General features: G+C 44.7%; 1 protein-coding gene across 5 annotated transcripts; it reads right to left on the reverse strand.

Moving 5' to 3' along the window:
- Positions 1 to 120: 120 nt before the first annotated feature.
- robo4 (roundabout, axon guidance receptor, homolog 4 (Drosophila)) lies at positions 121 to 16,643 on the reverse strand. 5 transcript variants are annotated; one of them, XR_011037854.1, is made up of 20 exons: positions 15,931 to 16,643; positions 10,836 to 11,162; positions 10,017 to 10,174; positions 9,743 to 9,863; positions 9,530 to 9,668; positions 9,238 to 9,365; positions 8,718 to 8,833; positions 8,407 to 8,638; positions 8,205 to 8,326; positions 7,143 to 7,314; positions 6,870 to 7,061; positions 6,557 to 6,599; positions 6,333 to 6,445; positions 5,395 to 5,721; positions 4,704 to 4,808; positions 4,163 to 4,322; positions 3,168 to 3,383; positions 2,464 to 2,837; positions 548 to 823; positions 122 to 304 (listed from the first exon to the last, which is right to left on the reverse strand). XR_011037854.1 is itself a non-coding variant. In XM_068331763.1 (19 exons), the coding sequence occupies exons 1-19, from the start codon at positions 16,133 to 16,135 to the stop codon at positions 651 to 653; spliced, it is 3,393 nt and encodes a 1,130-aa protein (XP_068187864.1). In that variant the 5' UTR covers positions 16,136 to 16,643; the 3' UTR covers positions 121 to 650. The 5 variants fall into 5 exon arrangements, 4 of the variants coding, with proteins under 4 accessions (XP_068187864.1, XP_068187863.1, XP_068187866.1 ...); XM_068331763.1 differs by having other exon boundaries at positions 121 to 823; positions 2,464 to 2,807; XM_068331762.1 differs by having other exon boundaries at positions 121 to 823.
- Positions 16,644 to 16,649: the final 6 nt, after the last annotated feature.

The following is a 16,649-nucleotide window of genomic DNA, read 5'->3' on the forward strand; positions in this document are numbered from 1 at the left end:
CATATGAATATGCGTGTATATCTCACACACACACACACACACACACACACACACACACACACACACACACACACACACACACACACACACACACACACACACACACACACACACACACACACACACACACACACACACACACACACACACACACACACACACACACACACACACACACACACACACCTTATAGTTGTGCTGCCTGCAGTAATGACTGCTTGTCACTTCCTGCGTTCGTGTCTCTCTGGTTCTTCCACACACACTGGGTGATTCCACCCCGAGGGAAGAACCTCATTATCGTTTTCTTTAATGAGAGGAAAGGATAGGAAGAGGAAAACAAACTTTAGAGACACAATGGAAGTCATTTGAAGGATGCCAAGTTGCAGGACGGCCCTGAGGAGAGCTGAGAAAACTACAAACAGCGTCTCTACCAGCAAAGGTGTCAAACATCAAGGAGTCTGTTCCAATTATTTTAAAAATTCCGATATATATCTGCTCTTGACGGAGAAATGACTACATGTGAAAACCTGAAATATTCACAACACACCTGTTTCCAGGATAAACAGACGTTTATTTATTTGTTCATAAATCGGTCCGTGTTGCAGCTTTATGTTGGTTGTCTTTTGCATCTTTAACTCCTGGAAGCGTCACTAAATGTCAAAGGACCTGGTGTTCCCCCCGGGGTGACGCGCTCCGTACTTGGCCTCCATTTCCTCCACCCAGGCCGCGTTCCAGTCCCACGCAGGAGCGTGTTCCAGCTCCCCAAACGAGTCGCCTTCTGCGTGGTACAAGGTGCTGTAGGGGGAGGCCGGCGGGGAGAAGTCTGCACACAGTGGGGGACAGCATGTGGACACATGTCAGTATGGGGGAACTGAGGTTCACGGCGTTTGGCCTGTGGAGAAGGTGGGTTGTCCCAAATGAAAAGAGCCTCTTCCTGCTGAAGCTCCGTCTTCATAGATAATCCTAATCCCAGCATCAGATAAACAGAGCTGGATTAATAATACATGACTTATTTCTTTAAGTCACTCTCCAGTAAACATTTGTTGTTTTTTTTACCATTAGTAACTCCTGATTTACATATGGTAGCCTTTATGTAAATAAGTTTTGTTCATATCTTTGGTTTGATGAGTAAAACAAAGTGAATTTTTTGCAATGAAATCACTTTCAGATAAAGAGCTGAATATTTAATTTATTTAATTTAATGTCCTCATTTTTCACGACTTTAGTTGAATGGCCTCATTCAGATTTTTTTGACCTGACCGTCCACTGAAAGATGAAACTTTACCACAGCTGTAGCTCAGAAAAGCAGCATGAGTACATGAAGAATGAAATGAAATACTGAGGGTTTGGACTAAATGACCGTTCAGTTTTTGGAGTATCATCCACTGCAGAGATAGAAAACATCCAGGCCTGTTGGAGCGGTGCAGAGTGAAGAGACTGACGCGACTGATGATTGATGAGGTGATTGGAGGAAGCATGACTCATCCATGGCTTCATTTCACTGAGAGCGTCTCAGGAAGCGTCCGCTGCTCCTCCACATGACGTACTGATGTGGGGCGCAGGGGGTCATGATGGAGGACAATCCTGCAACAACTCTTTCCTTTACAGGGATTACTGACGGCCATCATTACGGTTACTAAGATTCTGTTTCTCCTGATAGTAGTTGGGATCATCCATGAATACATGTCGCCCCCTAGTGGAAGGAGGCAACACACACAGCTGCCCAGGATCCTGTTACTCATATTTTCTTCATCCTCTTAATGAGCTTTAACAGCCTCAAACATTTCTTTTGCAGAGACACTTTTTACCTCACTTTACAAACTACTGACGCGATGTCTGTCACACTCTGCGGAGGGTTAAGGGCCTGTTTAGCTTTTCAGTCTTAAAACACGTTAAACTCTGTTCATCATCCTGGATTACTGTTTCAGAATGTCTCTAATTTTTACCAGTTGCCCACTTTATATCTGATGAGTTCTGCTGTAGGTGTGTGAGAGAGCAGACACATGCACATGATTATTCAACACATGTAAAACCAGAATGGTGCCCAGTGGAGTTGATATCTACCTAATGGTAGTTTTTGCATTAATTTTTTGTTGTTGTTCTGCGTCCTGTGTGTTTAAACAAGAGAGCAAAGGGAGAAACTGTTAATGGATGTCTGAGAAACGTGTATAAAGTGTGTAGTGAGGGGTTTTACAGCCTTAAAACATCTGTAATAATTATAATAAAGCTGACTACTTTCTAGATTTCACCTATTGCAGGTTATTTTTATAGCATAACTCCGCCAACAGTAACGGACCACTGCTTTGGGGGAATTATGAAATGTTGTAATGTTAAGAGAACTAAACCTCCATTAAACCTCACAGACAAAAAACAACAACAATGAAAACGTAATGATTACATTTAAGAAACCTGTTTTTCCAGAGTGAACATTATTCTAGAACGCTGACAGGTTCTTCCTCTCACCTGATAAAGAAGCTCCACTCATGGTTTCTGCTGCCACAGCCGCCATCAGCCGGGAGAAGTGTGTGCTGTCGGTGGTGTAGCAGCTGTCCACCGAGCTGATGAGGCTGGAGCGTGTGCTGGCCATGTGGCCGCCCATCGCCGAGCTCCACGTGTTCCACAGCGAGCCGTCCCATTCGCTGAAGCAGGAGGACGGCGTGCTCTGGAGACGGGCGTGTCGGGGCGGGGCCTCGGGCCCGCCGGCGACGGAGTCCTCCGTCTGAAAGGAGCGCATCGACCCAGAGATGTAGCCCGGGGTGGGGTGGGGGGGTTGGAGCAGGGAGGGACGCTGCTCCGGCAGGACGCTGCTGACAGCGAGGGACGACCTGATCAGTGAGCTGGGTAGAAATTACAGTATTTTCCGCACTATAATCTAAAAAAAAATATATATATATATAAGGTGCAACTAAAAGCCTTTAATTTTCTCAAAAACCAACAGTGCGCCTTATATATGATTTTTTTTTTAGAATGGACCATTTATTGAGAGTGCGCCTTATAAATCAGTGCACCTAATATATGAATTTATTTATTATTATTATTATTATTATTATGGGTCATTGATTGAAGGTGCGCCTTATAAATCAGGTGCGCCTTATAATCCAGTGTGTTTTATATTGCAGAAAATACAGTAATCGTCGTACCGGCGGAACTCTTCCTCCCTGATTTACCTGCATCTCTCCGGTTTGGGGCTGAGCTCCAGATATTGTGTAGCTTCTTCTGCTGTCAGTGTTCCTTCCTCTTCGTCATCCACTGACGTGTAACGTGACAGCAGGCGGCTGTTCTCCGGGGAGACGCGGGGCTTCGGCTGCCCCCACTGGCCTGATGCAACGCTGACCGACTGGAGGGAGCCCAGGTCCATCGTCAGCTTGGTAGAGCGACTGGAGCTGAGCAGAGGTCAAGAGGGGCATTAGTGATGGGGAGGAAGGCTACAACAGTCGTAGATACAACTTTTGATGAGCAGGAAGTTACATCACATCTGAGATGCTAACCTGGAAGCCTCATATTAGACAACTGTGTAATAAATAAGGTAGAAGCGCGTTACTGTGGAAAGCCCATAAACTGCTAAATCAGAAGGTTTTTTATATAATTTATGGAGCATTAGTCTCTGTGTGAATTACTGCGCTGAGGTGTGAGGAAACACATACAAAAGCTGTTTACAGCCTCTTTTCTTACTGCAGAAAAAAGCCATAAGAATTCTCCCCAATGCTCATTATAGAGCGCACTTAATCAATTATTCATCACATCTAAATTACTTCAACTACCTCATAAGCTGTAGAACTGTTTAACTCGTGTACCGCGCAACCAACTAATGTTTACTACAAAATTTATTAGAACACTCCCAACTATTATTTGAGAAGAAACATTCTCCATTTCCTTTACTGGTGTCAAACTATGGAACAACCTGGACGAGGACGTGAGGAGTCTGCATCGCACCGTTACACAGCAGATGCAAAAGTTGGGTAATGTGATCCTAAAATGTTGTCCAGACACTATGAGGACACTGGCAAGGCCAACTGCTGGGTTTGATCATCTATAATATTGATATTGTTTAAAATGAGATGCAAAAGTCAGTTGTGTTGAAGTCTGAAAAATCAACTAAATAAGGATCTAAATAAATAAATACCCCCAGTGGCTGCTGGGAAACGAGTGGTGCATCTCTTACCCTTCATCAGAGGAGAGGCTGTGTGCGTCTGGGGTGTCCTCTATGGGCACCGGTGGAGGGGGGGGCAGCATGTCCACCAAGTGTAGCGATGCAGAGTAATGAAGCAGGCGGGGGCATCCGGTCACTTTATGACAGTCCTGATGCCCCCCTGGACACAACACTGATAGGATGAGATAAAATATGGTTATTGATTTCTGTTCAAAATCTGTGCACAAAATGTTACTACGCAGCAGCAGAGCGAGTCTGAGACGTCTCTTCCTTTCCCCACTCATTCGGTCTGATTGGGTCGCACCATCCTGGGGGAGGGGGACCTTCTCTGGTCTCGATGCCAAACTTTCCAAACTTCGATGTATTTAACTTTGTGTTGAATGAAACCCTGACAAATAGGGATTCTGTTCAGAATGCTGGATTTACATCAGGTGTCCTGTTTCCTTGCAGTGCTGACACTAAACTGACACTGACGCTGGTCTTATGATGACGTTCCTCCAATCAGAAACAGACTTCTGCTGACACAGGAAGTGGTATGTAGGTCTGGTCGTACCGCGCTGGCCTGACGGAACGTGACTCAGTCTCTGGTTGTAGATGCTGGCTGGACACGACTGCTTCCTGGTCGACACGATGGGGACGCTGTTGACCGCATGCAACTCTGGAGTGAAGCACAAAAGCCAACTTCAGATACATTACCCAGAATGCTCGGCTGATATACTCCAGGAGACGCAACGTAAATCAAAAAAGTGAAGATAACCATTCCCAGTTCTGTACTGAACTTTATTTTGAATGCATTTTAATAATATTTGGTTAATATGAATGAATATACTTTAAGCTGACAAACCATGAGATTTTATTTTCTGATATAGTACAGAAAAACATCACCGTCTCGCCTTCATCTCTTCTTCCTCATTGTGGATCACGGGGGTTGCTAAGGGCTAATAATATGGTAATATGTGTTTTTAGTTTTAGTGATTTTTGTGGCGGAAAGACATAAGGTCTAGTAAAATAACATGAACTTGATTTTTATTTTTGTGTGTTTTTTAAAAAAAACAGATATAATCGAGAACGACTTAATTCAGAAAGATGTAAGCCGAGGTTCACCTGTACTGGTAATATTCCAACAAAACCAGTATTAATGTTTTCATTTACTAAATTTTATGACAAGAGAGATTTAAAAGTTAACATCCAAGAAAAAAGATGAAGGATAAGGACCGTAGGGGTGTCATTAACATCATTTTCACCTTGTTTGCTGTGGTTCTTCTCCCAGGACTCCCTCAGCACCCCCATCTTGGGCTGGGGCCGTATGATCTGTTTCCACGGCAACAGCTCCTGTTTGCCAATGGCCGAGGTCTTTCCGAGAGGATGAGTGAAGATCTGGATGGTCTCTGTTCCTTGCTGATGAAGCAGACCGTGAGGCATTTTGGGACACGACCCGGGGCTGTTGAACGTCTTGAGGCTGCTGCCTGAGAGATCCACGTAGAAAGTCCCGTAGACGCCACAGCTGTCGGTTACCATGGGGACCGCCGAGTCCAGACAGACAGGGTCTTTCTTAGAGGAGACCGGAAGACCTGGAGAAACACGGACAAACGTGCCAAAAACCTGAGTTATCAGGTTAACTCGGTGAAAATCAGGTTCTAATCGTGGAATTTATCGTCATGACGACTGATCCGGTTAGGGAACACAGGATGGAGAATCAGAGGAAAACGGAGAAGTTGCAGCAGCTGATGATACAACGAAGTTTACGTTTGTCAGCGCTCACCCTCGGGAAAAAACGGTGATGCTCAGAGCAAAGCATCTTGGGATTGGTCAAAAACATAAAGGAAACACCAATAAATGTCCAGAGCGTTGGAGAAAGTTCACCAAAGATAAATTGGTTCAAAGAGCTGGCAGCCAATGAGTTAACAGGAGGGATTAATTTACACAACTAGCATTATGCTATTACCTTATTTCTGTTACCGCCTTATTTCCAGGTGCAGCGTTGCGTTCGGATAGAGTTATCGATCAGCATTGAAAACAAACCGTTCCTCCTGACTGAAGCTGCAAAAGCCTCCAATTAATGTCTGAGTGTTTAATTAAATCATGCATTTATATTATAGACTTGCATCCATGCTGATCGTGTGCTAGCAGGTGTCGTGTGAATAATCTGTCACCTTGTCCCCGTGTTTGAGGCTATACTCACTGGTGCTTCTCAGTCCTGGATGATTCTGACCTTGGGCCCATAAGTCCTGATACTTCTGGCTGAGGGGGGGCCTCCAGCCTCCAGAGATCCAAGGGGAGTCTGGAGCGACCATCCTGTGGTTTGAGGACACGTTTTGTTAAATAAAAACATCACTAATATCGTTCATATTAAGTTAATTTCACATGTTATTTTACTTTGTTAAAGTTCTGACAGTATTCTGTTACCTGTGTTTAATGATAAGGTCTTCATTGGCTAATCTGTGCAAACCTGAGAGAAAAAGATGAACCAATGGTCGTCAGTTAGGCGCGTATTTCTTCACTCATTTTAGCACATGGTCTCAGACTTTCAAGAAAAAGCTACCCCAAAATTAAAAAATCACCAAAACATCCGCTTTACAATGTTCTCCCTGATTTAATGACTGAATAAAAATTTTTGGGTCGAGTGTAGTTTGACCCAAGTTTCTGCAGATGTAAGTAGGGGTTGTGTTTAAATCTTTAATCTGAGGCTGATTAATCCCGGGTCTGTCTGGAGGGACACCTTTATTCCTGCCGCGTCCCGGCATCAGGTGGCCAGTTTGTCTGTGGCGTCTGAAGAGACACACAGCTGCAACCATCAGACCAAACCACAGGAGGGCGCCAATGCTCCCGATCAGCACCGGGTCCTGCAGCAGAACCAGAACTTGAGACAGATCTGATCTGTCCGACTCAGCTGGGCCACTGGTTTCTGGGTCTAAAGAAAAAAACACAGACGTGAAGTCAGACATGACGCAAAAACTACGACTAATAATAAATATTATTCTTTGGCGCTCACTGATGACAAATCCATGTGGGTCGCTCAGCATCCCAACTCCGGCGCCGTTGACGGCTGCTATGGTGATCCAGTATCGCTTCCCTGGTCTGACAGGAGAGATGTCCAGGCTGTGCTGGCTGCTGTTCACAGTCCAGTTCTGGTACTGCTGTTCCTCCGCCTCCACACACCACACCTGAAAAAGTTTGTACCCCTGTGAGCAGTGAAAGCAGTGGTCCCAAGCCTTTAAGGGCTGGTGGATAAACAGAACAAAATAAAATGACACGACAAGTATGAAAGCAGTTTTTTCTGAATATAATAATAAAAGTAAATCAAATGTGATTCAACATTTGTTTTTTTGTTCATTTTCCAGCTTGGGATTTACCCAAGCTGGAAAATGCTTGTCAACATGCTTGCCTCATGTGATCCAGGCCAGCATCTTGACGAGCATTAAGAGTGAATCACAGACAGATGTAAAACAAAACATAATACAGAATTAGATCATAAAGTAAAACAAAAGCAAGGTAGTCAGAGACTGCAACATCCTGCGACACCCCTGAATTCAAACTTTTATCCTGACCTACTGACCCAGTTCACCAAAGGTGAAGGTCGTCACATTTTTGTTCCTCTGGCTTCCTGAAAATGTTGCTTTTTGTTTTGTGATTATATCTCATCAGGTTTCAGAGATGTGGACCTAAAAAGGTCTAAAAGTTAAAATTTGACCTTGACCTACTTTTATCAAGGTCAAGGTCAATTTTCATCCCCTTGCCTCCCTGAAAATAACGCCTTTTGTTTCGTCTATCTTATCCGGTTCCTGAAATATGTGCAAATTTTTTAAAAAAAGTTAAAATTTGACCTTGACCTAGTTTTCTCAAGGTCAAGGTCATCATCTCATTTTCATCCCCTTTGCTGCCCGAGTAATGTGCTTTTTGACAATTACAATACGTCACCGCTTCGTGGGACGTAATAATGTCAGTTCTGTCTTCTGTCTGTGCAGCCCGGTACCGGCTGACCCACGGACCGGTACCGGTCCACGACCCGGGGGTTGTAAACCACAGGGTAATGGTCGCTCCCCTCAGTGGTTACCTGGTAGCCCTGTAGAATTCCATTGTGGGTGTCGTGAGGTGGGGGCTCCCAGCTCAGGTGGATGGTGTTGTTCTGCTCGTGGCTCATCGTCATGGATACGGTCATCGGGGGGGCGCTGGGGACTGCACAGAGGGGGTTACATCCATGATTGTTCTCACCTTCCTCTAAACAGAGAACATCCTGCTGATCAGGCCCCCCCCACCTGTCTCAGGGACCCTCAGGTGACGGGTGTTGCTCTCCCTCCCGTACAGGTTGTTGCCATAGGGACGAACTTTGAACTCGTACTTGAAGCCTCTCTTTAAGGGGCCCACCTGAGTCTGGAAGCCCAGCGGCGTCACCTTCTTCGCTGCCCAGTCTGAACTGGCGGGCAGCAGAGAGCGGTACAGAACCTCGACCCCGTCGATGTAGTGGGGCTGAGAGGGGGGGGGCTGGAGCTGGAACGCCAGACGACAAGGATGATCCAACAGAGAAGGAACAGTTAATGTGGCGCTCCCTGAATTATCTCGATCCTACCTTCCATTCTACGTGGGATAGGTTGGAGCCGGGGGTCATGATGGTGACGTTTCCCAGAGCGACTCGTAGCGCTGACAGTTCTTTGTGCAGGTCTTTCTGTTTGTCGCTGGCAGCTTCTGGAAACACAAGTAGAAACGGTGTGTTCGCTGCATCCAACCAGCCATTTATGAACCGTACAAAACACACAGTCCATTACAATTAAATATGTCATGTTGGAATATAATAATATTATTATTACACAGGAGGGTAACAGCTACCTTCTAATCCACATGTGTCAAACTCAAGGCCCGGGGGCCGAATGTGGCCCTCCACATCATGTTATGTGCCCAGCGAGAGCATTAAAGATCAGAGTGTCTAAAAATAAATAGGTCAAAAGTGTGCTTTGACCAAAAACTACATTTCCCACAATGCAGTAATTCAGCCCATTTTAACTTTGGCAGAAACACTTTGAACAAAGTTCATGTCAGGATGGTGCACTATGACAAAACCGTGAACAAAGTGGTTTCACACGTCATCTTACCTTCAACGTGCAGCTCCGCGCTGGCGGTAACCACACCCACATCATTGACGGCAGTGCAGGTGTATTTCCCAGCATCCTCAGGTGTCACGTAATGGATCTGCAGAGTCTGATCTGGGTTTACAAGATACCTGCACACACATGAAGAGCCTAAATTTGCCATCAGAGACTACATCGGTCACACCCCCCCCCCTGAGAATGAATCAGATGATCAAACCAGAAACATCTCCAGATGAATGCTAATATAAATGCCGTTTCATAGAGGTGGGGTCTCCATGTCTCCATAGTAACGCACCTGCCATTGGGCAGAGGCCCCTGCTCCCTGCTCCACACCACAGAGGGTGGGGGGTCACCTTTAGCCTGGCAGTAGAACTGGGCCGACTCCCCCATCCTCACAGAGACGTTCTCCGGCTTCAGCTCCAGCACCGGTTTGGCTGCAGAGCAGAACAGGAAGTCAGCGCTCGGCGCATTTAGCATTGGTAGGCTAACACAGCTAGCGTGGCCTCACCCAGCACAGACAGCCGAGCCGCTCGGCTCTCCCTCACTTGTACCGTGTTGCTGGCCACGCACACGTATGACCCGGCGTGTCTCCTCTCTGCAGGAGCGATGATCAGCTTCCCACTCAGCTCCTGCAGCAGACGAGGAGGACAAACATCTGTTAATGATGTGTGTGTGTGTGTGTGTGTGTGTGTGTGTGTGTGTGTGTGTGTGTGTGTGTGTGTGTGTGTGTGTGTGTGGTAAGACTGACATCAGCTTTCAGCCCTGCTGAGACAGAGACTTACAGTGTAGTGGTGATCCGTCCTGTTGATGGGCAAACCGTTATTCTTCCAAACGACATTCGGTTTGGGACGTCCCACTGGGGGGACACAGTTCAAGACGGCCACGTCTCCCTCCGCCACCTCCACGTCACTGGGCTGCACAACGAAGGCGTCCTGCAGCACTGCAGCGACAGACACACAACGTCCACACACACATCACGTATGAACCCTGAATGACAGGTTAGATAAAGTCACAAAAAATCAAGTGTTCGACACCCACAGGAGGGAGACGGAGACCCCGGAGTGATTCCAGAGGAACACAATAGTTCTGACAGGCTGGTGGACATCGTTCAAGTTACTGTAGCACTAAAAACAAGGCAATCAGAGACTGAAACATCCTGACGCTGACCTACTTTCATAGGTCAGGGTCATTTGATAAAGGACCCATGATCCAACACTGGTGCATTCTATTAGTTGTGAGGTTTCAGAGATGTGTACCTAAAAAGGTGTCAAAGTGAAAATGTAACCTTGACCTAGATTTTGAAGGTCAAGGTTGTGATCTAAATTCCATCCTCTTGCCTCCCTGAATATAACGACTTTTTATTTGTCTTTCTATCTCATCCGGTTCCTGAGATATGAGCAACAATATCTCAGGATAGAAAATATCTCTGACCATAGATCAAAACTAGTGCTTTGATCTAAGTGCTTTTGTGACGAGAGGCGGCCAAAAAGCGTGAGGGGAAAATGAGGAGTAGGGTTAAAAAGACGGTTTATTTGGATCCCTGCTTTGTCTTTTAGTCCAGCTTTTGTTCTCTTGTAAAGACCCCAGAGGAAGCACCTTACCTGCTACGTACAGCGAGGCGTTCCGGCTGGTGGCCTGGCCGGCGCTGTTTCTGGCCACACAGGCGTAGACCCCCTCCTCTGACGGGCCTCGCCGCCCCCCCCCCACGCTCAGGAAGAAGAGGCTCCCATCTAGCAGAGACAGGGTTTGCCCCGAACCCTCTCCCTTCAGCATCTTCATGGGCCGGCCGTTCCTCAGCCACTCGATGGTCACCGGGGGGGTTCCTTCTGCCCGGCAGGACAGCCTGGCTGGACTCCCCAGCTTCACCACCACATCAGAGGGGTGGTGCACAATGCGGGGCGGTGTGTCCTCTGTGCAAACCCTTGACCCTGGGGAGACAGAGAGCAGGCAGGTTACATGTAGTACTGGATTAGGCCCCCCCACCTATGCCTAATCCCAATCCCAAAGAACTATAAATCTTTAGTTTCACTTAGAGGAAAACATTGTGATGATTTTATTGTTATATATGCTGGTGACTAACGCTTTACCACGAGACATCCGTGACCCGCTGTGACCAAATGATGCTTAAACCGTAGTGAAAAGTGCGACTTGTGAATTATGACCAGAATGTTGAGGATTATCCAGTGAAGCAGCAAATCACCAGAGCAGTGCCCAACCGCTGCTCGCTATATCGTTTTCTGTGCTTCTTTCCCTTGTTGCCATAGTTACCGTCTGCTTGATGACTCAGTGAACCGAGGATTTATTTGACCCGGCCAGATTTGGAAGAATGCAGGCAAAATAAAATGTCTCTGGGGAGTTTTACATCTCATTTAAAGGATGAAGTTCAGAATTCTTAGAATGAATATGAAGACAGTTTGTCAAACTGATCATAAAACATGAACAGAATGACCAGAAGTATGATTCTGGACATGTCTTAGAGATTGGGTCACATGCATTCAGATCATCACTGAATAAACTGTAAAGATTTTCACTCATTTTCAACAGATAAGACACAATAGTATTGGTGTTATTATTTTTCTACACAGCAGAGCCACACCCGAGGGGCGGGGCGGACACGACGCATCACCACCTCTGACTTTGTTCAACTGGCAACGGAATCCCCACAACAAACAAATTCAAGCCCCGCTACCAACAAACAATGTGTGTTTGCCTCCAGCAGCGGTGGAATGCCATTGTTTGAACTTCCTGTGGAATCGGATGATCACTCCGAAGGAAACGGGGAGACCGCCATCAGCTTCCTGATGGAGAGGAAGCTGAAACGTCTCAGGGACATCAAGCCGAAATGGAACCCCTCCATCCACAGCTTTCAGTGGAATTTTAAAGTTGACGAGTTTGATTCGCAAAAAAAATGTATAAAAATGAAGGTGAAATTCCAGAAAGGGGCAAAGTTCAATGTGGCTTCATGTCAAAACACAAAAAGAAATGTTTACAGGAACACAACAGCAGAATGAATGAATTTCGGAGCGGCCTTCCTACACATTGTGTTACAAACAATCTCAAAGCAAGATTGATTTTAACTGTTTGGACCCGGGATGAATGGGGCCTGATTTGTGTCAGTATCACAGTTAATGCCATGAAGTTACACAATAAAAGAGGATGCCAAAACTGTAAAAAACTGTAAAAACACATTAAATTCTGACAATGTTCAGGAGAACACCGGCTGTGTTTTCTACAGATGGAATACATTTCCAAATATTTTGGGTTCACCCTGAACAGGCAGGGAAAACTGATGACAGATTTGTCTTTCTTCAGCTGTTCATTCGTACACTAAAGCAGGAAATGCCTCCAACCTACAGCAAACAATAGTTTGTTCAAACCCCAGGATGCCAATGTTGAATGTGCTCTGGTTTCCACAACAATATACAAAAAGCAAGGAAAAATCTGTGGAGAATCACCACAGATGAAAGTTATCATTCTATGCATACAGGGAATAAGAACAACAGTAAATAAATAGTTCCCTACTTATCAAGCTGATAAGTCTTCAATGTGTTACGATAAAAGGATCTAACATGAACACAGACTCAGCAAAGACTATGTTTAGACTAGTTTAAGTCATATGTTACTATAATAATAATAATAATAATAATAATAATAATAATAATAATACCTGTGATACTACTACTACTACTACTACCACTACTACTACTACCACCACTACTACTACTACTACTACTAATAATAATAATAATAATTATAATAATAATAACAACAATATTAATAATAATAATAATAATAATAATAATAATAATAATAATAATAATAATAATAATAATAATAATAATAATAATAATAATAATAATAATAATGAAGAAGAAGCAGAAGAACGATTACCTGACAGAAGAACTGACACTGATAACAAGATGCTCCAGAAAACACTTGTCATCATTAGGCGCGACTTAAAGTTCCTTCTCAGAGCAGCTGAGACGCAGTTGCTCAGTGTCCTGGGTGTAGATGGACCCCTGAGTCCTCAGACTGGTCAGTGTCCTGGGTGTAGATGGACCCCTGAGTCCTCAGACTGGTCAGTGTCCTGGGTGTAGATGGACCCCTGAGTCCTCAGACTGGTCAGTGTCCTGGGTGTAGATGGACCCCTGAGTCCTCAGACTGGTCAGTGTCCTGGGTGTAGATGGACCCCTGAGTCCTCAGACTGATCGTTGACGGAGTTCACGCGGCAGGAGCTCTGAAGAACGCCGCCCTGTCCGGTCAGTGAACGCCACATTGACTCGCGACCATCGACACGCGCCTGTCCGTCAACATCTTTCACTTCCTGTTACTGGACTTTCAAAGTAAAGTCCATGTTTACAAAAGAGCACAACACTACTCCAGAACAACTCATCCACAGATCACATTAAAAAATAAAAGCATGAACATGAAGTCTGTCTTTTTAATCACACAACTAAAAGTTAATTTAATTATCTTTTATAACGTTATTTTAATTTTAAAATCATCCCCACTTCCTGTTCTTGTGGCTCCCCACACAGAAGGTGTCTGTCTGTCTGCCCTCCTGTCTGTCTGTCTAATGTATATGTTAGTGTTTAAATCCTTGCCATTGTCCCTCTTGGCAGTCCTTCAGTTCATTTACATAGTTTGCCCCCCCCCCCACTAAAGCAGACAGGAAGTCCATTCTCCATCAGCACCGAACAATAGAAGGAAACGCTGTCTGCCAAGTGTGTCAGTGGTAATGAGCAGTTTACATTAAGGGTTAGCCTTCATCTGAACTGAAAACCTTTTTTTACCTCGTGTATTATCAAAGTATGCAAAATTAGCTGTGATTTGCTGTTATCCCACAATGCATTGCACAAAGGACATGTAAACTGTTGTAGTTCTACTCTTAAAATAACGGAAAACCAGTTCAAAATAACATGTGGGTTTTGTTTTTGTTTTTTCGAAGTGTAAATGGCGACTTCTTCCACTCGCTGAATGATTTTGCACCATGGCAGAAATATATTGACCCCCACAGACACACGGCATTATGGGATACACAGCTATTAAAGGCCTGTTTAACATGATGCCATGGTAATGCACTGGTTCACCTACTGGTCATGCATGGAGCCACTGGAATGAGGGTGGATGAAAAGATTAGCTCTATTCTGCTGTGCTAAACCGCCGTACATTTAAATCAAATTAAAATTGGATCAGTTTATTTGTCAGTTCAAATAGAAAAGGGAGATGATTTGGATTTATGTCACCAGTAGAGGATAACAGCTTTACAATGTAAAAAATAGTGATATACTGTGTATATATATATATATATATATATATATATATATATATATATATATATATAAAAACAGGTACTGAATTACTTCCGAGTTCCATCGAGACAAAATGTAGACGACCCAGAAATAAGTGAACTACCAGTAGTTCATTCCGTCAAATGGGCTCACATAAATAAAGCGTTGTTTAGTGAGCTGTTCATTGTGAGGCGGAGAAAGGCTCATGGCTAAGTGATGGATGTTTATATTGATCCAACAACTTGGGCTTGATGGCCCCGGCATCGGCCAGCTTTCAGCCTGCAACAAAGGCTTTAGAGGGGATGACGGATGAGTCCCAGCTAAACACAGCCCATGGGAATGCTGCTGGGCTGGGATGTGCTGAGGGAAGGAACCTCTTTCAGAGCGGAGACCAAAGGTCAGGAGAAGAGTTGGAACGGGCAAAGAAAGCGGCACGGAATAAAAAAAGAAAGAATGTGGCCGTCGTAGTGACGGATGTGATAAAAAGTGACTTCTGAGTAAATTCAAACAAGTTTTACAAAGGATTCAACAATGTCAGCATGAATTACCACTTAAAGAGTTTAAACTCAGATATATGTAGTGTTTCACCCCATCAGCTGTAGAGAACTGTTGAATACAGTGTGTGTTCTAACAGCATGTTCTATAAGTGAGATTAACAGTAGTTCAGAGAGGATTACTTTAACCATATTACTGAATTACAGCAGGTAGTTTACTCCCTGTGATGTCATTAATATAAAGACCTGTTAAAGTCACTGTAAAACTTGATGTCAGAAAAATAATTTGTGGCAAATGGAAGAATTTCTACTTCACTTAAATTCTTGTTCACATTTTCATTTGTTACAAATTCATAACAAAATATTAATTCACCTATATTACGAAGAAATCAGTAAATATACTATTACTACTACTACTACTACTACTGCTACTTTAAATAGTACTAATAACATTATTATTATTGTCAGACGAAGTCGAAGAAGAAGAAGACTTATAAAAGCATGTTTATTCACAAAAGCCAAATTCCAAGATAATCACTCTGTTTCAAAATCCAAAAGAGATTCACACAAAAAGTAATTTATATTTAAAAACCAAACAATAGTAGGTAAATAATAAAGAATCTAAACAAAATATTTGTGAATTAAACCAACCAATCAACACAAGCTCCTCACTCAACACAGAATATAAGACATCCTTGACGCACAAGTTTGTAAAAGTGTGTAAACCATTCAAAGCTCTGACATTGTTCAAATCGATTCTGATTCTTGTTTGACACGTTCTTTGTAAAAGAAGACGTCTTGGTGCCCGGGCCTCGTGTGTCGGTAGGTCAGTCCCTGTGCAGCCGTTGGTTGTGTGTCCGTGTTGTGCGTCGTGTAGCTCCAGTGTGAACAGTCGTGTGTTAAAGCCTCACCTTTCCTCCGGAGCAGCCTCCTCCTGTGAGACGTGTGCTGGTGTCCGTCACCGTGACGACCGTGCTCCTTGACCCGGCTCTTTGACCCCTTGTGGAATCCTGGTTCTGGCGCACACACCTCTGAGCAGTGGCACCTGTGTGAGTTCTGGGCGCAGGTGTAGAACCAGGACGCCCAGACGAGCCACGCAGCGACCCGCATCTTCATCCAACCCCTCCTGGGGGAACCTTAAAGCAGCTCCATCACTGCACCGTCCACCCCCTCCACAAAGACCGACTCCACTACGCTACCAGTTCAACATGTGACCTGTCCCACAAACTCCCCATCACTCAGAAATAGCTCCACACTCTGTTGTCTTCATCACTCTGAATCACGGCTGTGTGCTCCTCATCCCTCCCTCTTTGATTCGGCCCCCTCCTCTCTGGGTCCTCCCAAGGAGGGAGAAATTGGGGGGAAACAATGATCAAAAAACAAGTTTCAGACCTCATGCTGAGCGAATGGTGACGGGAAGGGGACCGAGGGGTGCTGTCTTGTCCAACAACATCTGTGCCATTCATTCTGCCTGGAATAAGGGGGGGGGGCAGAAAACAAGGCTCTGTCTAGAGGAGGAGGGGGGAGGTAACACAGAGAGTCCTGTTTCCCAGAGTCACATCAGTTCCATCAACTAAATGTGTAACAGAACACATTTGTATTATCACTATAAGCACCTTCTAGGGAAATA

This window comes from Antennarius striatus, chromosome 13, assembly GCF_040054535.1.
Source record: "Antennarius striatus isolate MH-2024 chromosome 13, ASM4005453v1, whole genome shotgun sequence".
NCBI classification, from domain to species: Eukaryota; Metazoa; Chordata; class Actinopteri; order Lophiiformes; family Antennariidae; genus Antennarius; species Antennarius striatus.

Coding starts and splice junctions, on each gene's coding strand:
- robo4 (XM_068331762.1), bottom strand. CDS start 16,135: ATGAAGATGCGGGTCGCTGCGTGGCTCGTCTGGGCGTCCTGGTTCTAC. Junction 8,834..9,237: donor CGCGGAGCTGCACGTTGAAG/GTAAGATGACGT, acceptor TTGTGTTTCCAG/AAGCTGCCAGCGACAAACAG. Junction 8,327..8,406: donor CCTGAGGGTCCCTGAGACAG/GTGGGGGGGGCC, acceptor CCCTCTGTGCAG/TCCCCAGCGCCCCCCCGATG.